The sequence below is a fragment of the Periplaneta americana genome, chromosome 10, assembly GCF_040183065.1.
Source record: "Periplaneta americana isolate PAMFEO1 chromosome 10, P.americana_PAMFEO1_priV1, whole genome shotgun sequence".
Lineage (NCBI taxonomy): Eukaryota > Metazoa > Arthropoda > Insecta > Blattodea > Blattidae > Periplaneta > Periplaneta americana.
In genome coordinates this window covers 90573476-90599969 of record NC_091126.1, presented here as the reverse complement: position 1 = coordinate 90599969, position 26494 = coordinate 90573476, and the positions used below count along the sequence as shown (strand labels likewise).

The 26494-nt window shown below is 36.3% G+C and overlaps 1 protein-coding gene across 2 annotated transcripts in view; it reads left to right on the top strand.

Annotated features, from left to right (window-relative positions):
• The first annotated feature begins 262 nt into the window (after positions 1–262).
• The window catches only part of Magi (membrane associated guanylate kinase, WW and PDZ domain containing protein magi), a 252065-nt gene continuing 225833 nt past the window's right edge, over positions 263–26494 (top strand). For both annotated transcript variants that reach the window (XM_069837901.1, XM_069837900.1), the window contains exon 1: positions 263–948. In XM_069837901.1, the coding sequence (XP_069694002.1) occupies positions 588–948 (361 nt within the window). In that variant the 5' untranslated portion in view covers positions 263–587. The remainder of the gene's footprint in view (positions 949–26494) is intronic.

Here is a 26494-nt window from a genome sequence, read left to right as displayed (position 1 = left end):
CTAATTGTTATGAATGGTTGACATTTGTCGCATTCGGCTTTATACTGTCATGTCTTAGTACTTAAATTGAATCTTCATAGGAATGTGTAATTACAAATGCAGACTATTATTAATTCAAAATTAATAATGTTTACGATAACTCATGTACTGTTTTTGGGTTTGAACATCGAGAGGCTGTCGACCTTTCAATTACATTACTACACTTCTATGCGCATGCGCGTGGGCTGCAGCAACTAGGTCGCATTTCAAAAGGAAGTATTTGACAGGTGCATAACGTGGAAATTGGTGGAGGTGTGAATGTATCTGTTTAGGTAGTAATAAATATGCGTGAGTGTGTGAAGTATTATTTTTGTAAGTGATCTGAATGGACAGCGTGTAATTACGGTATAAGAATATTAGTAAGAAAATGGAAGCTACCTGACACCTGGCTGTATAACCGTCAGACGTAAAATACAATCAACATGGCTTCTTGGTTTGTATGAGATACTGAAAATGTGTACTAGAAAGCAGATGACGAGAAGTGAGGGGGGGAATAAGAGTATTTTGTTTCGTGGGAAGAGAAACTTCGTGCGGAAAGTTATGTCATAATGCTGAAATCTGGCCAGAAAAGGCCTAGCACCCCAAACAAGACGAAATCAGGAGTTACTGGTTCCCCTGATGCTGCAGAGCACTGGCGACAGGGTGTTCGCGAAACAGTAATCACTGCGCGACCTGACGGGAGTTTGAACTTTTCTGTGCATGGTGGATCTGACAATGGAGAATTTGCTTATGTGAGTCATATAGTGCAAAATAAGGTTAATTATGTGAGTGGAAAATTAAATGAAGAGGATATTCTCCTAGAAATTCAGGGCCAGAAAGTTGCGGGATATACTCAGCGAGATGTAGTGGCATGGTTGAATCATTGCTGTAGAAATGGAAATCCTGTGGTACTGAAAACTGTTGATGCTAGTAAGTATTTTATGACATTTTATTGTAACCTATTATTAAATGTAGCCTATGTGTTACGTGTGTACAAATAAAATCTGTTAAATATGACATCAGAAACTTAGGATTACTGTAATTTATATACGAAATACGATTATTAAATATAGGCTAGTATATTGTGTCTCTCAGATTCAGTTGTCAGCTTTCATCACTGCCAGTTTATGAGAATCTATATTCGTAGCAGTGGCGTATACTGGTTAAAGGGTTTGGGCTACCGCTGACCCTATTATTACACAAAATATATCTAACAATTACTTTAATTTTAATTACTATGGTAAAACTAATAATACAAAATTATTACATTATGTTATATTATAAACTTTTTCTTTTGTAATTTCCTTGGGCTACCGCCGGTAGCCCCGGTAGTCCGCAAAATACGCCCCTGATTCGTAGATGTTTAAGGCTGTATAATTTTACCTTTCCATATTATTGGTGGAAGGATTAAGTAGATATGAGCTGTTTATGTGTGCTTTTCATTTTTGCTAAATCAGTGCGATGAAAACTGTCCATAAAGTAAGTTATTTGTATGTTTTATAAATTTCGTATTATATAATTGTATGGTTCATAATTTAATACTACGTACGGCAATGTTTACTCAATCTTTGGTGTCTCAGTTTCTTGAACTTCGTGTTCATGACTATGATTATGGGTTATTATCATGACTTTGAAGTACCCCGTTAATATTTCATGTATGAAAAGTAATACCGGGAACAGTAAATTAATACGTGCTATAGAATAGAGGAAAATTCTGTAGTGCATGTGAGATTTTGTTGTCTGAGTAGAAAACAGAGGTAGGCCTATCCTAACCTAAAAATTACGAATTTGCTTTAGTATGGAATTGGAGATTATTAAATACTGATAATGACACATTTAATTTGACAAATGAACCAGATTCTATGTTATTATGGGAGAAACTAGCGCACGGGAAGTTTTGGTGATCGTATTTTATTTTTGGTCCAGGGAAAATACTCTATTTTACGAAAATACTGCCGTGGCTCACTGAAGTATACCGTATTAAATATTAAACTTTATCTCCACAAAAAAAAAAAATCCTTATAAATTCGACGATTTTCACTTACAAAAACACTTCCGTACTTTTTAAGTTAGCCTTGTAGGAGCTGGGGTTGCTTCAGTTCTCTCTCCTTAGCACCCCCTCATTTGGATTTCTTATTTGAAAACAGTTTCCCAGTTGTAAATTTGTTAAACACATCCAAATGACTGGAAATTTAATTTTGGAAAAGTACTTGCAGCTTACGGAAAACGTGGACATAGGTAAGGGTACATAAAAATGAAACAAAGTTCACTCCCATTCACCCTCTCATTTATGTAACAAAGTGATTATGAAAAGCATATTTCACATGACGTTATGTAGGCATATTTAAAATAGCCACAAGTTAAATAAAGTTGGCCTATTGCTGTATTCCACTAACTGTTAGGAACCTACTAAGCTTACACTATAGGAGGTTAAAATTCAGAGCTATTTCTTACTTTTTCCATAATTGAAATGAAATACTATTTACTTACACTCTAAATAAATTTCTTAGCTTCTTCTTTGTTGTTTGTACAGTATTGTTTGTGTCGATTTTCAAATAAGATTAACTGTATATAATTCCTTTCGTTATTCTTTCATACATTAAAATTGAATGTGATCAAAACTCTTCAAATACTGGAATTGTAGGTAGGCCTAGTTCAGAATTTCACAATATTTTTAAATGCCAGCAGGAGTGGTAACCGTATCAGTGAATAGGCTATATTTTATTGTAGTTGATACATGAAAAATGATAAGATGATGATGTTGCATGAGATAGTTCTAGTACGTGCAACGCAAAAGAAAGATTGCTGGAGAGTGTAAGTTACGTCCAATTACAGTTAATACAACTATACAGTATATGCATATTGGTAAAATCACCTTGCACTATACTTTTCTTATATCGTCGAAAACTTTATTATTACGTTACAGGCTATAGAATAGGCCTATAGCCTATATTCTAAATAAGGGCTGCCAAAATACTCTGGTTCTCTCTTGACACTGGGGTCTATTTCAGGCCTGTCGGACCCTAGCGGCACCAGGGCACTTTTCTGATTTTCATATCATCAAATTTTGCTTTTATAAAAGGTCACAGCCTATCTAAAGTATTTTAAAGTGAGTTCTACTCTGCAGACTAACAACCTCTATATCTAGATTCAACCCCATCTATATTCGTCTGACACTAATTCTATAACTTAAGTATTCCTGTGGAAATGATAATGATGATGATGACAACGACTACTACCGGTACTATCGAAATCCCATAGCCAGGGCACTTTTTCGTATAGAAATACACCATTGCTTTGAAATTCCTTTTCTACCACCCAGATGCTTAATTCACAATTCCAAACTTACTGGTACGTCATCCCAAACTGCCAAAAGAGTATTTGCATGTAAATGAGTAAGTGAAAGCTTTTAATTGCAGTTGGTCTAAATTATTTTTGCACCTAAAATAAAGTTTCATTACTATGGAATAGTTTTATGAAGTAAGTCTTATATTTAAGGCCGAACCATTAGTTGAAGGCGTGGCATTTCAGTTTACACACCAGAAACTCGGGTTCAATTCGTGGACAGGCCAAGGTGAAGTTTGTTGTGAATTGTTTAATTAGTTGTTTAACGACACAATAATTACAGGGTTATCAAGATTCAGTGAGATTTGAGACAGGGAAAATATTGCCTTTATGGTTCAGAGGACTCACTGTGGAATTATATGAAATTAGGCTTATAGGCCTACTTGGAAATATCCTCAGAAAAACCCAAGCCGGTAATCTGCCAAGTGGGATTCGAACCCATGCCTGGGCGAAACCTCGGATCTCGAGTCCCAATCTTTGTCCCGAGATTACACAGTTTGTTGTGGACAAGGGCAATATAAATTGAAATACATTATGTAATTGAAAAATTTAAAATAAGTACATTTTACATTTACTAAAAACATACTTTGTCTTCTGTACATTTTGAGAATTATGTAGCTGTTTTAATTAATTAATCAATTAATTATAAAGAATGGAATATTTAGGTTTGCCTAACCTGCTTGGGTATCTTTCCATGAATACCCTAAATATATAGTCACATACCCTAAGGCTATAATCTGTATGAGATATTATGCACTATAAATTTTAAAGGGCAAATTTAAAATTGGGTTAAGTGTTGTCAAGTTTCTATCAGTCAGAGCTTACAACTTTGTAATTTACATACAGAATTTAAAAATGAACAAACGAAAATAACATTTTAGTAATTACATGTCCACCGCTGTGGAGTAATGGTCAGCATGTCTGGCTATGAAACAAGCGGGCTTGGGTTTAAATCTTGGTTGGGGTTTTTTCCGGGGTTTTCTGTCAACCTATTGAAGTAGAATTGCTGGGTAATTTTCGGTGTTGGACCTCGGACTCATTTTGTCATCATTAATTCACATATCATCATCCGTACAATAGCCTGGGTTAAGTTCACGGTGCGGCATGCTGAATTTGTAGGTACAAGAGTGCAGACGCTCGGCTACCCAATCATTCACAAGAATAGGAATGGTAAGCACAATAAGCCTCAGGCTGCAATGTAAGCCTTTGGGTCCCTCCTCAGTACAAGAGAAAAAAATGATGATATAGTAGCCTAATTACAGTTTTCCTAAATCACAGATTTCACTTAGAAAAATAGTTGGAATTTTTACTGATCACAAATAGCCTACAGTACATTGTATGTGCAGGCACAAACCATGCAGAAAAACAACTTTCTGACGATTTTATGTTTCAGTGTGCTATAAAATAGGCCTAGTTGCCGTAATGTCTCTATTTTAATTGCCTATTTTGTTTTTCTGAAAAAGAAAATTAAACTTTGAAATTTTATGGGACACAGTTCTTCAAACCTTTGTCTCGTTCACCCCCGCCCCCTAAAAAAAAAGAAAAAAGAAAGTGCAATATTTTCAAGAGTAGTAACTTAGTAATGCAATTTTGCATGGTGTACTACAATGATCATTGCATTAGTGCCCTGATGATATATGAAGAGTTCACAGAAGGAACTTTCAGTTATCTTAAATTTTTTAGCAGAGTATTTCTTAACTTTAATACACTGCTAAGACTTTATTACTTTACATATCATTTAGTTTAAGGGATTAGTGTTTGTTAAATAAAATTTCCCTTCATATTTAGTTCCATCCGTACAAAGTAATCTTGTCAGATTCTACTTCTAAATTTTAATGTAATGATACTTAAATCTGTAATAATACTTCTAAATTTTAATGTAATGATACTTAAATTTAAAAATTATCTGTAATATTGTAAATGATTGCTTATAATGTTATTGCTATTTAGGCCCGTTATATGTATAAGTGAATAAGTGTAGATTTTATCCACACATGGGGTCGTTCAGCTTCCACGAGAGGATTAAATCCATTTATGCACGAATGCAATACAAAATTTTATCCATCCTTTCTTGAAACAGAAATAGAAATAACCGTTAATCTTTTCTAGCTATAATAAAATGAATATAAAGAATAATCATTTATCAAATATTAACATAGCAGTGTGCTATTTTATTAAGTGATGTTGGATAAATGTATTTCAATTTATTCATTGTGTTTAATAGGCCTATGTCGCTCTTTTTTTAAATATCAAATGATTACCTTCTTCAATAAGTGAAAATTTTGTGGCAAATATACATAAATACATGGGAATTTCATAGGCTATTATCGCATTTAGAATACATGTCCTAACAAAACCGCGGTATTTTTCGGTACGTAGGTAGTAAGAACGTGGGTCCCGCTATGTGGCGTTCTGGTCTAAGGAATCTTAAGGCATCATGCCTAGGACTCGGGTTACGGAATGCGTGCTGGTTCGAGTCCTCTTGAGGAAGAATTTTCTCATGAAATTTCGGTCACTGTTTGGGACTGGTGCCCACTCGACTTCGTGATGAATTTGGAGAGCTACGATAGGTAGCGAAATTCGATTTAGAAAACAAACTAGCTATAACGGTTAGGGGATCGTCGTGCGATACCTCCGTTATAGTTGAATGATCGTTCACCTCTGCTGATGCATGTGGATGTGAGATGTATGATTGGCCTTGTCTCTTCATGAGCTGTCGCGTTACGGATTATTATTAATAAATAATAATAATAATAATAATAATAATAATAATAAGAAGAAGAAGAAGAAGAAGAAGAAGAAGAAGAACAACAACAACAACAACAACAACGTGGAAGCCACCGGCGTAGCTCAGTCGGTTAAGGCGTTTGCCTGCCGGTCTAAAGTTGCGCTCGGGCGCTGGTTCGATCCCCGCTTGGGCTGATTGCCTGGTTGGGTTTTTCCGAGGTTTTCCCCAACCGTAAGGTGAATGCTAGGTATTCTATGGCGAATCCTCGGCCTCATCTCGCTATCACCAATCTCATCGACGCTAAATAACCTAGTTGTTGATACAGCGTTGTTAAATAACCAGCTAAAAAAAAAGAACGTGGAACATATCCGATGTGAAGATTATTAGCATGAGAAGTTAACGGACATACTGAAATAGACGTGAGGACCGCATTATAATATTCGTAGGTATATACACAGCGTTTAAAGCTGAGCCATATACAATGAATGATTCAGTTTAGAAGTGAATTTTATCAGCTGGATTATGTAGTTTATTATTCTCTGAATCGGTAGGCCCGCATGCACTTACGTAAATCATTTGCACTGCAAGAGTTTGTGTGGTTGTAATTGTAAGCTGTAAACAATGTCGCTCATATTGTATTGGTATAAATTAAGAACTTCTGTAACTGAGTATATTTTAGTTACAATATCTTGAAAGGGCGCAAATAGCCATAGTTGTTGACGCAACATTTAATCGCTATTATCTAATAACATCATGTGTGAATTTTAGTTTCACTATCAGTTGAATTGAAGAGAGCTATTGTATGAAAAAGTACTTTTGTAAGATTTGACTTTAAACGATCTATATATAAAATTTCGCCCTCTTTTATGTGCATCTTTTTTCCCTTTGGCCATAATTATACCAAGTTATGTTCGTATTGGCGTGATAGAATTTCGGTAACAGCATTTTGAACAACATGAATCTGTCTCAATGGTTGAGCTCTTTGGACTTTTTCCATTGCTAATTGTCAAAATTATAACACAACGTTTCGAATAGTGGATCTCTCTTCATCTTCAGGTGAAAACCTATTGTTATGATCGTTACAAACAGCTAGCCTGTCTGACTGATCCTTGAAGACGAAGAGAGATCCACTCTTCGAAACGCTGAGTTGTAATATTGACAATAAACAATGGAAAAGGTCCAAACAGCTCAACCATTGAACAATTCACCGTTGTTCTCTCCCCTTTATTCAGCTCAACGAATCTGTCTCTTATCTTTTAGACTACTTAGCACTGCTATGCACTTTAAATTTAAATAAATTTACTGTCTCCGTTCTATTAAAAGATGCTGTTTCTTTATTAATACAAACTGAGTTTGTAGAATTGTCTCCAGTATAATATACCCAAAGAACATGGAGACTGAATGACGGGAACAGACCTGATGGATTTTCTCATTGAGACCATTCAGGTATCTGTCGTGTTCCAAAGCCGTGTAATCAGATCCAATATCCACACTTGCGGCGTTATAATTACTTATTTTTACAACATTGTATATAACTTTCTCCCATCCCTACAGTGATGTAGAACTCTGTAAATGCCTCTGCAGAGGTCTGCCATTGCTGCGTCCCGGAAATCTTTGCACTCGCAACTGCCTTTTATACACATACCGTATTTCCTGCAAGCACGCGATTGACAATAGGATAAATCTTGGGATTACGGTACCACATTTGACGATACAGCTTTGGGTGGAAGTTAATAATTATGGAAAACGTAGTATATAGCATTGCTAAATTATACAGCTCTCAAATACTGCACAGATATTGGCAGAGAAACTTGTTTTCTCCTGCCATTTTAGTTAATGTTCCTGCGTTCTTCCCGTTCCTATTACATAGCTAACCGTACTATACTTGTTTTTTTTTTTAATGGGACATGACAGGAGCGTTGCGATCGGAAAAACAACTGAATGTCACATAGCGTGGTAGGCCTGTTGCTATGGTAACAACGGTTGAGTTGCCAAACTTACCGTTCCCACGTGGCGAGTGCTTAATGCTCTCTTGGCGATATTTATTGTGCACACAATGTTAGCATTGGTTCGTTTCGTCTTTGATTCTCTATCGACTTTTGTATTGTTTTCTTACCTTCTCGTCAATTGTAATTGGATGTTTTAACGTCAGCCATCTTAACGTCAATTGCTAGCTTCCATCAGCTGGCAGCATGGTAGTCCATATTGGCAACATAGCACTGTAGTTCCAAGTTCGGCCTCTTAACTGTCATATTCCATCTTCCAAAGAATAGGTATACTTCGATGTGAAGACGCGAGGTTGATAGAAGTGAGATATCGAGTTCGAAACCCTCTTAGTCTGCTCTTCACTTAAAGATTCTTTATTTTTTTCCATGCTTGACACGAGATAATTTTTCATTAACTTTGGAAAAAACCGCGATACATTTTTCGCGAATTGGTTATCATAGGCTACTGTCGTAAAAATTTCGTATACCGGTACGTAAATGTGGAAATGTTTTTATGTCGAAACGAAAGAATATTTTCTCTTTTCTCTTGTTTGGATTGCAAATGGAACTTAATTTGGCATTTGTCTTTCTAGAGCCATAATTTTCTCTTAGTTTTAAATTTTCTTTATTTTTGAACCAGTGATTGAATACTATCCTAAGTGGCTGGGTGGTGTTGATGGGTATCTACGGAAGATGGGGGTATACAAAACTGGAAAATGCACACACAGAATCGGGTTAAATGGAAGAGAGTTGTTTGGGAGGCCAAGGTTCATAATGGATATAGAGCCACAGAAGTAGTAGTAGTTTGGACACTATCACGTTTCTCCCAATTTGCCCTCAGATTACAATAGCACACTAATCACAAGTCCCCTTGCAGTGGGTGTGTGGTTAGACTTTGTCATGCAGGCGGTCCGGATTTGAATCCAGTCAGGTCTGGGACTTTTCATCCATAGTGACACATGTGGCGGACAAGGTCGTAGTTGGGGTTTCTCTCGAGGTTTTTCAGTTTCCCCATAGTGGGCATCTGCACCATTCCGTCAACACTTCTCCATTTCGTCATCATTCCATGGCATTCTCTGAACGCCGCACAGTGGTCCTTTTTCGCTATCTGGCCGCGCAAAATACAAAAATTGAATATCACATGTTTTCATGTTTCATAGACTTTTTAATTACTATAATATCCAAGGATACGAGATTTGTTTACGCTTATTTGTGCAGCCCTTGTGTTGTAAAAGAAGTCAGAAGTATGATTTCTTATCGCATCCCCGGTCTGAAGCGAGCGCATAATTTATGTTCGATAACTGTGGTTGAAAGGACGTGTTTTTTCGACAATCTTCATCGGTTACTGGTGGATATGGGAGAACAAGGTATGTACTATTTTTGTGATATTTAAAACATCCCACAGAACTTACTACTTTAAAGTGAAACTTGCTTAAAAATCGAGAAATTATTGTTGTTTTAACTTCTAGTTTTGAGTATTTGTACCCGGAAATTTAGAATTGTCAACCATTGGTCAAATTTTCTTCAGAAGACTGAAGCCAATACCTTATTTTTTCTCTTTTATAAAAACTAGTTGCAACTTTTCATTTTTTTTCTTCAAATTTTAGTGCTCTCAGAAGAGGTATCGCTGAACGATCATTTCATAGTTGGCGCCATATAGATGAAAAATCAGAAAGAATGTATTTGACTGTTTAGTGGAAAATAACTATTTGAAAACTTAAAGATAATCCGTTAAAAATACAGTTAAAAAGAAACTTGTTAAATTTGCTTGCTTGTTACCTAATCCTAAGTAAATTTCACTCACAAAAAAAAGTGACTAGAGAGAAATTTATTTTATATGAACAAAATATAGATAAAGCTTCCACAAGTGGCTTGTCATCTAATGCGGATCGTCCTTCCAAATCATTCGCAGACTGCATTGAACCTTCTAAAGGAAGAAAAGTGCAACATCTGGTGCAAAATTTTAGCTCCGAAGAATTAGTGTCTGCGAGTCAAATGAGTCTGCTCTCAGAAGGAAAGAGAGACAGAGGTGAAATCACAGGCAAAATTACAAATTTTTCTCCGAGCATTCATAAAGTAGGGCCTATTATTGCATGGTGGTCAGATAATAAAATATTCATTAGTCACTATAGTTGAAATGTCAGAAGAGGCCAAAGAAGCGCTTAATAAGCCAACAAAATTTTTCCGTCTGTGAAATACTCGAAAATATTCAAGGGAGGAGACAGTGGAGGACACGCTGAATATGCTTTTGGTGTCGTCAAATACTGGGTGTTCAGATCAAAATGTGTCTTGGCTCGCTGTATGCCGTCATGTGGCTAGCTGATGAGCCTAGAGAATTCAATCTTCCTACACTTCCGCAGCTCAGGTGTATAACCTAAGAGGCAGAGAAGCTGGCTAGCAAGTACGGCGTTCATTCTGAAGAGTACGTACCGATACGTACGGTAACGCCGGTAGTGGCAGAAATGTGAACTGTTTGGAAATACGTACTGTCGGGATATGGGGAGAGGGTTAAGACGATTACTTACGTATTTGTTGACATTAACTTCGACGGTCAACATGGACACGGAGCATTTGATTTGTATTGTGGAATGTTACCGTACGCAACCGATGATAACAAATACCCTGCGTACGACTTGCCGGCGCAAAACACAGTTCGAAAGAGGTTATGGTAGCACACAGACCATACAGACCGCCATCTGTTGCTACGACGTTCAAGTTATACCGTACACGTTCTCAAGTTCAGATTGAAGAACGCCTTAAATAATAGGCAACTTCTCTAACATATAAGCTGAAACTCGCTTCAAATCGGTGACCCAACAACAGTGACGTCATGACACACTTTGAAATGAACACCCAGTAATATAATAAGCACTCTCACAAAGAAAACACGAAAGTGAAGTGGATCTATACCCAACGAAGTTCTTTGTTTATGAAGACCCTTCTTCCCCTGTCAGGAACTTAATCTGAAGCCAACAGCAGCACTGAGAACTAAAAATTATTGAAAATACGTTTAACACTGCATTATATTAAAGGAAAAATGAGTAATTATGAATGTTCATTATTAGTGTACGTCATGCCATCATCGTTATTACTTCATACTTGTAAAACTTTTAGCGCATTGTGTAATTAAAAAAAAAAGCTGTGTTCTATTAGAAGACACTGAAGTGATAAATGTATGGTACATCTTTTAAAATGTTTGATCACAATACCTCCATCCTTGGAAGGACCACATTTATCTCTTCAGTGCTTATGCAAGCTGCGATAAGTAGTACATAGTTGCAGAGATGGCACGCTCCTCATTGCGACTGTGGAGCTAAAGTTCTTACTGTGAAGACATAAATATAGGGAGTATATTATGGGAATGCATACACGTGTGTCTAGTGTTAATGTATTTTGTATTTTATTATGACAAATTTAGTAAAATTTGAGGCACCCACTACTTTTGCATGCAAAGCAAATGTACTGATTGATGTGCATTTATATTCTTGATTAGCATAAAGGAAACCATTTTTCATTAACGAAGCTTGAGTTGTGAGGATACTAGGAACAATAGATTGTGTGCAGGTACTATTTCGCATTGTCTATGATAAGGCGATAGTAGCGATCCTAGTTGTTAGCAACTATCTGTGGATGCATATTTACTACGTATTGAGCTTTGTGACTGTATATACTAGACTGTAGTAGTAGCCTATGGAATACCTGTATCTGTGATTGAGAGTTAATATTAAGCCTAAATTGAATTCGAATCATGTCGATATGGATAAGGAAAATGCTTAATATAAGTACAAATTATTATTATAATGTTTATACATCATTTTAATACAGAATCGAATTTTGCGCGGCCAGATAACGTAAAAAGACAACTGTGCGTCGGCTGGCGACGCAAAGAAGGGGTTGACTGCTTGAAACCTGAGTACGCAGCGAAACTTGGTGTAGTCAGCCGGTGTGGGTTTGGGAATGCGCCTAGCTTGAGGGTTAGCGCAGTAGATAGCAAAAGTAGCTGTGCTGGATCATTGTGCCCCCTCCCGAAGAAAATTCCATTCCATTTAGGCCTACTCACAGATTTTTCGCTTTGGCATACACTTAGACTAATTATAGTGGTGAGACAAATTTTCAGAACTGAAATTTGGAAAACATTCACTACAAAATACGTCTCATGTCCTCTCACTAACATACTGTGTACACTCACGGAAACGAAGTGTTCGGCAGTGTTTTTTTTAATGGGCGCCAAACTGTATAATTTTCGGCATAAACTCATTAAGCATAGAGTGCAGAAAAGTCACGTGATGTACAAGAGTAGACCAAAACAAAGTTTGAGGTAGAAATTATAGGCCGGAAACGGGTAATAATGGCTGTAGAAGCCTATTTGTTTGATGAAGTTTAAATATCCACCGACACTGAACTACATCCATAAGTTATAGGGGGCGACGAATCGTAACCCAGACTTATTTGTAAGTATAACCGGCGCGTCCAATTAATACCCAGTCAGAAACATAGAGCTATAGTTGTGTCGCTGTTATTTCCGGCGTGACTCCTTCTCTTTGCTTACGCCTTAGGAAGTGAATGCTTTATAACGTCTAGGTAAGCAATATCGTTCGCCATTTTTGTTCTTTCGTTGCCGAACTACCAGAGGAGGAATCTATTTGCCGCACCGTTAAACATTATCTTGTCGTAGCTCCTATGATAATAAATCAAACGGACTATAATGGAGCAAATAATTGAGCGGCAAATAATGCCCTCGTGTGCTTTCTGCGAACACCAACGAAAGAACAAAAATGGCGGGTGATTATATTAAGTATTTATCGAGCCTTAGGAAGTGCAGAACGTCATCAGCAGGGAATGACAAACGCACACGTTTAAATGTAACCGATCTGCAACGTGATTGGCAGCCAGAAATAAGAGCGACGGGACTATAGTATAATTATAGAGAGCGTGTATAGCTGCGCAGAAGGATACTGAGGGGTATCAACATCGAAACTTGGACGAGTCTCGTGACTTTGAGACGAATGCAACCGATTTCTGTTGACTGGCATAGGCGTGTAAAGATTTTTCATAGAAAATACTGTGATTTTTTTTTTTCCGATGTAGCACAATAAGTAGAAATATTACGTTGTTCCTATTATAGCTTGGTATAATGAAGTTTATTGATTGTCTAAACTCCCGCTATTTGTCCAAGAATATATTACTGTACTATTTATTAAACTTAACGCCAGCCACTTGGACTTGGTATAAGACCACTGGTCTGCTTACTTTCCGATTTAATTCGTCTTGAGACTTATATTCAAAGTTTTTCATGTCGCTACATTATTAATATCGTAACATTTCATCGTAATACAGTATTAGTCTCTGTGCAAAACACATGCTGGTGAAGAATTGATGGAAAGGAAAATGTGGCCTGATGTATCATTATAAGGAGATGAACAAATTGAACAGTTATGCGTGCTTTATACAATAATAATAATAATAATAATAATAATAATAATAATATCGTATGTATTAGTTGCCTAGAATCAAATCGAACTGCACTTTATCAAAAATCTGATTTTTCAGAAAAGACGAAAAACTTTGCAGTTAGACTACAAACGGTGATTTTATTACTAAAGTTAAGATAGGTAAATTGCAGTTTGACTCCAAGCGAGCAGTTTATCACATTCCCTACAAAATTTCGCACTGAAACGTGTCTTAAACCCATATTTCATAATTTGGAGAAAGTGGAGTTTGATTCTAGACGACTCATGTACACTATAATGAACCTAGTCGATGGTGGTCTTGTAACTACTTCATAGGCCTACTCTTAATACCTTGTTAAATGAAAAATATTTTCATTACCCTACTTAGTCATTACTGTAACGCGACGAGACTTCTACACAATTATGTAACATTTTATTTGTAACCTATAGCAATGCAGTTTGTAACTTCACTTTTTCTCCCCATCAAACTCTGTGAACAGAAATTTACCCAATTTTTTTCAAACTATCTTCACTTATAGTTCCGCTTTATATCTTGTATACTATTCCGTTGTTAAGTTTCAGAATTTTCTTTTTTTTTTTCTTTTTTTTTTTTGTATAAACAATAAACGATTTTCTGAAATTTTTAGCGTCATTTACATTTATTTTTATTGGTGTGGACTTTCACAAATTTTTAAATTTGAGAGTGTATGTCACGTTATTAAGTCGGAATTGATAATTTTGTCGTAAGCATAGTCAAAGAAGAGGATTTATCGACATCTTGAAAAAATTATAAACAAAATATTGGATTTACTGAGTAACTTGTAACATCAGTATGATTTTAGGACTGGAAAACATTTGGGATTACTTGAGGATGGGAAAATTCACTAAGGAAATGCATTCGTACAATAAAAAAATGCATGTAGAATACACCATCCAGTCTAGGGAATAAAACTACAGTTTTGTTGGTTTAAAGGTTGTATTTTTGTCTTTGGTTTACAAATGGAAAGGGTCTGTGCTCAGTAATGCCCATTTTGAACTTAGAAATTACAAGAACTAAAGAAAAATAGGGATCAGGGAAGATTAATTACATAAAACTGATAAAAACTTTCAGAACTGGAAGAAAAAATCAGCAATATTTTAAAAAGTGTCACGAAAGAGAAAAGAAATCCTGAAATAAATTTCTAAAAAACTATAGAAATGGAAGATAAATGGTGATGATAAATCGTTTAGTTTATGTGAGAATTAGAAACTAAGTCTTCAGTATGACATTTACAAGTGAGATTATGTGTGTGCGATACTTAAGAATGAAACGAATATGTTTCCTCCTTTCAGGTACTTTTCTTTGCATCCATATCAACAGCAGTAGTTCGTCATCACTGTGGCTACAATTGGTACATAATAGCATACTATCTTACATTGAATACATTTCATTAATGAATCACAAGCAAGACCTCACGTATAAAAACATTATAGAATCGTCTGCAGCATACCAAAGTCACGTGACTTAAGTTTTCAATGTTGATACCCTGCGTAGTATACCAGGCGCTCTCTCTCTCTCTCCCTCTCTCTCTCTCTCTCTATATATATATATATATATATATATATATATATATATATATACTATCTTTATGATCACAAGGCTTTATGTTTTTTTGCACGCATCGATACTTGTAATGTCAAGCAATGTTGTCACATTTTCGTTTCAAATGTAATTTCTGGTTACAATTATTTTTATACCGATATCAATACACTGATTTCTACCACCACCATTCACAGTGAATAGCTACATTTTAAGCTATAAGATTACTTTTAATTAAAATTAATAACCTGTTTTTGCCGCCATCAATTAACTCCAGATACGACACCATTGGTGTTTACTTCACGTGGAGTAGATATATGAACGTCAATTAAAATTGCTAATACATCTTTGGTAGACATGTGTTACCATTTTATGTAGTTGGGACGGCATCAAAGAAGGCGTAATCAATAAACAAACTCTTACCTCTTCAAATGAAAGCGTTCTCTTTGACTCCGGCTGGGTATTAATTAAACGTGGATACTATACACAGTATGACCAGGCACAATTTGAGGACGGATAGCTTTCAGGTATAGCCTAGATGGTACGTCGAATGAACTGGTTGACGTGCACATGGTCTACGGTGCAGCACAAAGAGTGCACCTCGCAGACGCATCCCATGTCGAGTGACGTTTGTTGACATCAACCGACGTCTGCGAAAGGGAGGTTCATTTCTAGCCAAAGACAAAATGCTTGTCGCAGACTATCGATACAAACTTCGGAGTTAAATGAAGGAATTTTGTGTCTGAAGAAGAGACTCCAACAAGTACGCGATCATTTCTGCTGTGTTTGGGAAAAGTGACATAAGTCAGTTTTCACAAATCTTGTTTGATAATTTATTGACAACTTACACTGGTTTATGTCGATTTGATTTTTTCTGTATGAATTATTGTAATAGGAGGAATACCTATGTATTTTTTTTTTTCCAAGCGAACAGATGTTCCGTAAGTCGTCATTAAATTATCAAAAAAGGTTTGTGGAAACTGACTTGTGTCACTTCTCCCGAGCACTACAGAGTTACTCGTGATGTTTGAGACACCCATCGACTAGTGTGAAATATTTTACACGAGTAAAGATGACATTCATTCCATCCACACCCAGAGGAATCTCTGCGTTCAGGTGATCATGCTGGTTGAGGCTGTTTTGTCGGTGAATGTTAGATCAGACCATGGATGGGCTTGGATTTCTTTGTCATTCTTTTCCCGGATGAAACAAAATTTATAGGAGAGAAAGTACATAATAGCCACAATAGTCACATCTGGGCAGAAGCAAACTCCCATTCTACGTAAGTCCGCAGCTACCAATACCGGTTTACTCTTAATTATTGGGCAGGCATCGTAAGCGATTGTGTAATTAATTAATTAATACTTGCTTTCACAAACGCCGAATTGTCCCTGTTATAGTGTCCTCCTGGAGTATTTGTTACCGGAACTGCTACATGATGTCCTATTGCACGTTCGGCGGAGCTCAGTAGTGGGTAGTGGTGTTCATGTGCGACGTCATCTCAATACACCCTTTGATGACCAACGAACTGGCAGAGGAGGACCTTTGCTTGGCTCCCATGATCGCCATACTTCACACTTATGGACTTTTTCCTCAGGGATACATGAAGGACCCTATGGAGTCAGAAGAGCAACTCATCGCCCACATTGCAATGACTTCACAATTCATTCAAGAAAAACCAGGAATCTTTGAGCGAGCCCGTCAGTCCCTAATCCGAAGATGTACGCCAGCTCTGACACCTAACTTCCAATTGGTTTATTTCGGCACAATTTTTTTTAAAGAGAAAGAAAGGGTCACTCTTTCACTAGCACGCATTGTTGCCGTAACTTCTCTTCTCGGCAAACATCTTAGGGTGTTGCTGGAAGGAGGGGAAAAAAATGTTTTATTTAACTACGCTCGCAACTGCCGAGGTTATATCAGCGTCGCCGGTGTGCCGGAATTTTGTCCCGCAGGAGTTCTTTTACATGCCATTACATCTTCTGACATGAGCCCATCGACCTTGGCCGGGATCGAACCCGCAACCTTGAGCACAGAAGGCCAGCGTTATACTGACTTCGCTACCCAGGCCGACTGGAATGAAGAAACCCCTTGTATGTGGCCACTGAATGAAACAGTGGCGGAGCTTCCCTAGCAACTGATTATAAAGCTTTGCCAGTTTTATTTTTCAACGGCCGGCTTGAAAAACCAAAAACACAAGTGAAACCACCGATATTAAATAAGAGAAGTACATACAGTATATACAGTAGTAGAGTTGAACAACGATCGAGAAAGCAAGAGTAACAGCGCCCGCAAAGCCGAAAACCCACACGACAGTATTGCCCGAGTATTGCCTACGTCGTTGACTGCTGAATCGAACTTTCAAGACATCGCGAGTGGTCAACTCTCGAACGTCAACCAGCCTTGAATTGCCACATTTGTTTATACCAGACTGAACTTTTATCTATTTTGGCAACTGTTATATACTGTATATGTATAAACAATCAAGTAGCCTATTTGAAACATCATCTCTACCTTTCAGTGTATAATGATTCGTTCCCCAATCTTTATTTAATTACTGGGCCCTCATTAAAAGGCTAGGATTTTTATTTCGTTTGTTTGAAATCAGTGTAAAATCTCAAGTAAAGAAATAGGCCTATAAACGCTTTATTTAACGTTATGTTTTATGTTTATTTTGGGAGTTTTTTTTCTGTTTATGACACCATGGTAATATCTGATAATAGAACCAGAACGTTTTGATAACTGTGATACTGTTTTGTATTTTTGTATCAATTAAACATCTCTAATGCTATTTATTTCAATGATGTATGTTATTCAAAGTTACGAAATCTTTCCACGCCGACTAAATGCTATTTCGAGAACGATAGCAAGACTCGAAGCTCATGAGAGTTAAGAGACTAGACTCGAAAGACAAGTGCAACGAACACAGCGAACGAAAGAGGCAGTTAGATTTGCTCATCTCTAGTATATTTATAGGCTATCATATATGCATTGTGGGATCATTTTATTTTTACTTCAATTTTTATTGTACCTGAGTTTTTCAATGTACTTCACTCCCACCCCCTCTACTAGTAAACTTACAATCGTTCTTCACACAGAGCCAAGGCCGCGTATGCAGTACTGAGTTAGTATAGTACGTTCCAGAAATATGTTCACGTTTTCCAGTGACGAAAGAGCTTTCAATATTGAATCATATTTTCGCACAGGTACTGTCGCCCGTTTGCCTACGTCGCATCCTGGTTTCCCCCACCTGCTTCTGTTCGCCCCTCAGTAAAGTCTAGTAGCTGGGCTGCCTTAGCTCTTTTCTCAAAACATTAATTTCTGTTAGGAATTGGACGTCTACATAATATTATACAACTGTTTAAAATAAATGAAGTAAAAGGGCCTCGTTAAGTAATGAACTGTCACGTGATTTCCCTCCCCCCCTTTCTACGACCCTGCGACAAAACCACTTGAACGGACAGTAGATAGTATGTCTGAGTAATTTTATCTTTTCGGATCGGGCAGAAGTGAAGATTGAATTTACAGTACAGTACGTAAGGTACTCTTTTACAGAGCAGGTACAGAATTATTTCAACATGAGTTACTAGTTACGAAGGATGAAACTGGTAATTGGGATTAGGTACAATAGTCTATAGTGAGATAATATGCATATTAGAACTGAAGCTTGGGGCGCGCTTCCGTACAGGGGCAGCGCCAAAATAAAGAAAGAAACTACATAATATAGCAATGAAATATCCTGAACGATTTTGAAGAGAAACGCACCATTTCCGAGAAAAAAATATACCATCACAACACCTCAAAAAACGCATCATTTATCCTCTCTTTCCACTCCCTTTACCTCCCTCGCACAGTCTTCTATACTCTCATTCTTCTATCCTTTTTCCATTTTCTCCGCACACAACTACTTTATTTCTACTACCTAATTTTATGCCTACATTACATACCTTATCATTAACACACATTTTTACTTACCTTGCCAGTGACGAGACTCGAACCACCGACGTTCATTTCTATCCTCCATAGCCTTAACCATTAGGCTACAAGAACACTTGCGAAAGACACGCTTGAAACTTACACAAAACCTCAACCCAATCACAAATCTCCAAATTTACGTCATATACTACGTCACCCACTACGTCACATCTTACAAAGAAAGACATTCCTCTCCACCAGTCGCTTAATAACAAGGTATTCGACTAACCTACTATCGATATATCTCGAAAACACTGTCACTACCACTCTTCAAACGCAGACTTCAAATGACATAACTCACAAACACACCGACCATCGATCAACATGACACAAATTGACGTCTAACCTTTCCAAAAAACCCTAAACTAACCTTTTTCAAATACACACACCTAAATTGACGTCTAACCTTTCCAAAAAACCCTAAACTAACGTCTAACCTAACCTAACCTAACCTAACCTAAACTAACATTTTTCAAATACACACACCTAAACTGACGTCTAACCTTTCCAAAAAACCCTAAACTAACGTCTAACCTAACCTAACCTAACCTAACCTAATCTAACCTAGCCTAACCTAAACTAACATTTTTCAAATACACACACCTAAACTGACGTCTAACCTTTCCAAAAAAACCCTAAACTAACGTCTAACCTAACCTAAACTAACATTTTTCAAATACACACACTTAAACTGACGTCTAACCTTTCCAAAAAAACCCTAAACTGACTTCTAACCTTTCCAAAAACACTAAAGTAACATTTTTCAAATACACACACTTAAAGTGACGTCTAACCTTTCCAAAAAACCCTAAACTGACGTCTAACCTTTCCGAGAAACCCTAAACTAACATTTTTCAAATACATACACCTAAATTGACGTCTAACCTTTCCAAAAGAAAAACCCTCAACTGACGTCTAAGATTTCCAAAAAAAACCTAAACTAACATTTTGCAAATACACACACATAAACTGACGTCTAACCTTTCCAAAAAAACCCTAAACTCACGTCTAACCTTTCCAAAAAAGCCCTAAACTAACATTTTTCAAATACACACACCTAAACTCACGTCTAACCTTTCCAAAAAATCCCTAAACTAACATCTTTCAAATACACACACCTAAACTGACGTCTAACCCTAAACTAACATGCAACTTATCACTAATCTATGTCAAATTTCTTTAGTCTAAAATCTAACTAATCAACGATAGGCTATGTGGAAACCAGACTTAAATAATTTAGCGTTCTTTCACACTTCAAACTCCCCATGACGTCAACTGACGTCATCACATTCGATATGTGTACACCATTCCTAACAACAGTCAATTCGTGTACACAGCTCTACGAACACCATTCCAGATAACAGTCAATCCGTGTATACAGCTCTACGTAAAGAACATACAACAAGAACCAACGTCATTACACAAGCCGCCAATAAAACAACAAAAGCTTAAAAGGTACGTAAAGTAATATCACCCGCTAAGATAAAAAATAATGTGATAGCTACATTATATTCGCAACACGAAAATGGCGTCCCATTACAACAGTCTCGTAACCTCTCTGTACCATAACATAACCACGTTCAATATTATAATATACCGTGTCGAAAGCACTTGATCCTCGTAAAAAAATACGCTTATCAATATTAAGTAACTATTAAATCAGTACAAAGTACCATAATCCCAATTTGGCGCTGCCCCTGTACGGAAGCGTGTCCGAAGCCTGTATCGAAATGAACGGCCACCATTTAAAAAAAAAATGTGTTTAAATATCTATATTATGATTATTTTTCAATTTAACTTCATTCTCTACATTGTACGCTAATGTGCTGTAGACAGTATAATATACACTGCATAATGAATACGTCCGCATGGACAGCTCAGTTCATGAGTAAAAACACTTATTGTTAATACTATACTGTATTTTGATTGAACAAAAACCTAATGAAAATGATCAAACTCAAAAGCGCGATATTTCCCAGTTTACGTAAATGAACTACTTTTCTTCCCTCCTATACGTAGTAAAGTGATTTGTTTGTATATTACGCCAGTATCATCGAACTCCAGTTGTGGAAGGGGGTAGGAAACGGCGTTGATCCAAAGGTATAGGCAGGTTAATATTAAAAATGTTAGTAAAAATAAAATGATGTCCCTGTAGTAGGAAATTGCACTTCACAATTTAACTCAGTATTTCAATAAATATCTATGCTAGTTCCTTCTCAACTGTTTTCAGAACTTCCGAATAATCAAATTTAGTTTTTTGTCTCTTTGATAACTTAGAATGTAGCAACACTGCAGTCCTGTAATCTAATTTTTTCTCTGTACATAATTACTGAATTAATTTAAAATGTCACTTTTTGTTCCTTTGTACTTCAAATAATTATATACGAATTGTAATGGGCGTAAATCAGCTTTCCCTTTCTTACCTGAAAGAAATTAATATTTCGATATTATATTACACGCAGGAATTTATTAAGTATTGAGAACTAACCAAAAACATAGATCTGTGGAATTTATTATTATTATTATTATTATTATTATTATTATTATTATTATTATTATTATTATTATAGTATATTTACTTTAATTATATCTCACGAGCAAGGCCTGCAACTGTTGGAAATCTTGTAAAGAATGACATTATATCATACAAACCCGCAGGTTGTAGCACCTAGCACCTTAAATGTTTTGAAGTTAAAGAGTTGTTTTAAGGTATAAAAAAGGTTTCGTCGATCCGTTTCGTTCCGTTGTGTTTAAAACCTATTTCAGTATTAATATCAAACACAAAATTATTATTTTTTTTCTTAAATATTGCGAGTCGTCAGCATGTACACACGAGTTTCTGTATTCCGTCGAATATTATGTTAAAATATGCTATATGTCTTAAGCTGAAACTTACAATAGAAATGTAACATTTAGTCCTTCACATCGTCGAACAAACTCCCTTGTTTCTTTCACATTGAATAACAGTCTCGCACTACATGCAAGGTCAGCTGCCTGCAGGTTCACTTCACGAGAACATGATGCTGATATACCGCTGTTTATTGTAGTTTTGATAACAGCTTATGAAGACTCAGTAAGTTTAAAATATTATGTCATCAACAAAATCCACTTTCACAAGGGTGACAAAGTTAATTTTGTCCCGCTAAATTAGCGTTTCGGACCAATATGCGTTGGGGAGAAAACTTCCTGTTTCTACAGAGACATCATTTTATTTTTACTTCAATTTTTATTGTACCTGAGTTTTTGAATGTACTTCACTTTCACCCCTTCTACTAATGAAGTTCAACCATCATCCACACAAATCCAAGACCGCATATACAGTCATAGTAGCCTTACGGTCATAGTAAACAGGACGTTCCAAAAATATGTTCGCGTTTTCCAGTGACGAAAGAGTTTTCAATATTGAATCATTTTCGCACTGTCGTCCATTTGCCTACGTTGTATCCCGGTTTCCCCTACCAGCTTTTACTCGCCAGCTAGTGGCTGGGCTGTCTTAACTCTTTTCTGAGAACATTAATTTCTGTTAGGAATTGGACGTCTACGTAATGTTATACAACTGTTAAAATAACTTAAATAAAAAAAGGGCCTCGTTAAGTAATTAACTGTCACGTGATTTCCTCCCTTTCTATGACCCTACGACATAACAACTTGGACTGACAGTAGATAGTATGTCTGAGTAATTTTATCTTTTCGGATCAGGCAGAAGTGAAGATTGGATTTACAGTACGTAAGGTACTCTTTTATAGAGTAGGTACAGAATTATTTCAACATGAGTTACTAGTACGAAGAACGAAACTGGTAATTGGGATTAGGTACAGCTGTCAAAAGAAAAAGTGGCCGCTCTCCTGAATCAAAGTTCCCTTCGGGTATCTTCGCTACAATTCGGAGACAGGCGATGTTACATGTTGTTGGACCACGTTGCCTGATATCTACAGTTATAATTGAAGTATACTGTGTGTTATTCGATAGCATAATGGTAGCGTTCAGGCCTCTTATTCATTAGGTCCTGCTTTCGACTACAAGCTCGTGCTTTTTATGTCCTTTTTTGTTCTCTTTTTGAGAGAGACTAACTAGACATAATGGCTCCTTTCTTTTTTATGATTATTTTAGTAATTAACATCAGGTTCATTAATATATTATGCCATGACTTTATCATTATCATTATGAAATTGTGGCTGCAAATGGAAAGAAAAAAGATTTTATTCTCAATAAAATATCTTTCGTGGTATAAACATAACAAATTTACTGACGTCGGCCTTAAAACATTCAAACAATTAAGCGTTCAAAAAACAAAACAAAAAGCCACAATTCAATATTTAGTCTATCTTCCTCTTATCTCGATCATCTTGCAGTCGAGTGGGCATGGAATTGACTAGTCTTTGCAAATAGCGACTGTTCTGAGACACGATATTCCAGGCATTCTGAACATACACACATAAATGTTCTGTCCATGGGCAGGTCTTACATTGCAAACCCAGCAATCTCCAATCTTTCCTATTTTCTGCCTTCCTCTTAGTCTCCGCATATGATCCACATATCCTAATGTTGTCTATTATTCTTTTCAACCAGAGACCCAACCAATTCCTTTTTCTCTTTCTAATCAGTTTCAGCATCATTCTTTCTTCACTCACTTTTTCAAACACAATTTTATTTCTTATTCTGTCTGTCCACATTACACGCACCGTTCTTCTCCACATCCACATTTCAAATGCTTCAATTCGTTTCTCTTCATTTCGTCGTAATGTCCATGTTCTTTCCCCATATAATGCCACACTCCACACAAAGCACTTCACTAGTCTCTTCCTTAGTTCTTTTTCCAGAGGTCCGCAGAAGATCCTTCTTCTTCTATTAAAAGCTTCCTTTGTTCATGTTTGCAGTTTTTCTTGGGAAGGATAGGCCTAAATGCGGTAACATCCCATTGCTTTCCGCACACCACTATCTCTTTCGCATCTTATAAAATTCCAAGGGGCCCAAGCGTGGAGATGAGGAGAGTGGATTTGACTAATTGGGCCCTCCGGACTTCACCGAAAGTCACGGCAAGGGTTAAATATTAATTCTATCAGGATGTTTGACCCGATCAGAGACCGGGAAATCTCAATTAGCCTTTGCCCCCCGCATCCTGGACTAGCTTCTACGAATCATCAGAAGATCTTAGAGTGTGATTGGGCCAATTTTTCCGAAAATGTTTCCACACTTTTGCCCTCGTAGCTCAGCGGACGAACGTCGGAATGTAGATGTCAACGTCTCAGGTTCAATTCCTCGTTACTCCTTTTCATTTTATTGTGGTTCAAGATAGTATAATGTAATAATACAAAAAGAAAAACTAATACCAGTATTATGCAACTGGATTTTTCCAAACCTAATATTAAATTTATGTTATTTATATCGCTAAAGAACGATTACAATATAAATAACTTGAATATTATTTATACAATATCACTAAAGAACGATAACAGAATATAAATGATAACTTGAATATTATTTAAATCGCTAAAGAACGATAACAATATAAAAAACGCGAATATTATTCATATCGGAATTTCACAGATTTAATACAGATGTATTTAAGAAATTGTAGAAGAATAGTAATTAGTAACAGTGTCCTATTTATTCTTCTTGAAGCCAAATTTGTAACTTTTAAAAGTGTGGTTACTATGTTGAAGTGTATGTGTTGTAACGGATGCTTGATTTGCTATGAATGTGAGTCAGTTATGGGATGCTTGATGTCGTCGCAATGTCGTAATTATAGTTTGATTGTGTTTGTGTGACTCTTGTGTATTAATTTATGATGTATGATACGGAAAGCTGCATCTTTGTGTTATAGAAGTGTTACGTATGTGTGTTGTTAATGTTTTTGTATGTTACAAATTGATACCTGATATTTCTTTTGCAATCGCAATGCCTAATTTACGGATTGTTTATGTTTTGTTTACATCGCGTAAGATAATTTAATTTTCTTTTCCATTTCTCTTTATGCTTATCTTTTTTGTGTATAAAACTATAGCCCTAGCATACATATGTAAAATAGGGCTAACCCCCATTGGAAATACAATAAAAATTATTATTCATATCGTTATAATACGATAACAGAATACAAATGATGACCTGAATTTTATTCATATCTCTAAAGAACGATAACAAAATATAAATAACGTGATATCCATAAAGAACTATAACTGGATATAAATGATAATTTGAATATCATTTACATCGCTAAAGAAAGATTAAAAAATAAAATGAAAACTTGAAAAAGGGCCGAACCCACGACCTTTGAATCATTAAACAAGCACTCTACCGCTGGTCTACGAGGCGCAGATGTGGAATACTTTCATAGTTCCGGAACTGCTTGTACAAGCACATGCATCGTGTAACATCGCCGCGACCCGAAGTGGACTTTGAAAATATTCGCTGTTCACGAGTGCGGCCACTTTTTTTTTTGACAGCTGTACAATAGTCAATAGTGCGATAATATGCACATTATAACTGAAGCCTGTATCGAAATGAACGGCCACCATTTTCAAAAATGTGTTTAAATATCCATATTATGATTATTTTTCAATTTAACTTCATTCTCTATATTGTACGATAATGTGCTGTAGACAGCATAATATACATTATACACTGCATAATGAATACGTCCACGTGGACAGCTCAGTTTCGTGAGTAAAAACATTCATTGTTAATACTGTACTGTATTTTGATTAAACAAAAACCAAATGAAAATGATCAAACTCAAAAGCGCAATATTTCCTAGTTTACGTAAATGGATTAACTACTTTTCTTCCCTCCTATACCTAGTAAAGTGATTTGTTTATATATTACGCCAGTATCATCGAACTCCAGTCGTGGAAGGGGGTAGCAAACGCCGTTGATCCAGAGGTATAGGCAAGTTAATATTAAAAATGTTAGTAAAAATAAAATTATGTCCCTGTGTATGCCTGTACAGCTGTAAAAAATAGTGACCGCACTTGTGAACAGTGAATATATTCCAAGTCCACTTCGGATCACGGTGATGTTACACATTGAATGCACTTGTAGATGCACACTTGAAGCAGTTTCAGTACTATGGTGTTTAAGCGGGGGTCAATCGATATCTGCGTCTCGTAGAGCAGAGGTAGTGTGATCGCTTAATGATTCGAAGGTTGTGAGTTGGAGCCTTGTTAAAGTTATTTTATTTTGTTGTTATTCGTTAGCGATATAAATACTATTCAAGTTATCATTTCTATTCTGTTATCGTTCTTTAGCGATGTAAATAATATAAATTTAATGTTGAATTTGGGACATTAAAGCTGCATAATACGAGTGTTAGTTTTTTCTTCTTATATTATTACATTATAATATCCTGCATCAGAATAAAATGAAAAAGAGTGACGAGGATTTAAGCTTCAAACGTTACATCCAAATTCCGATGTTCTTC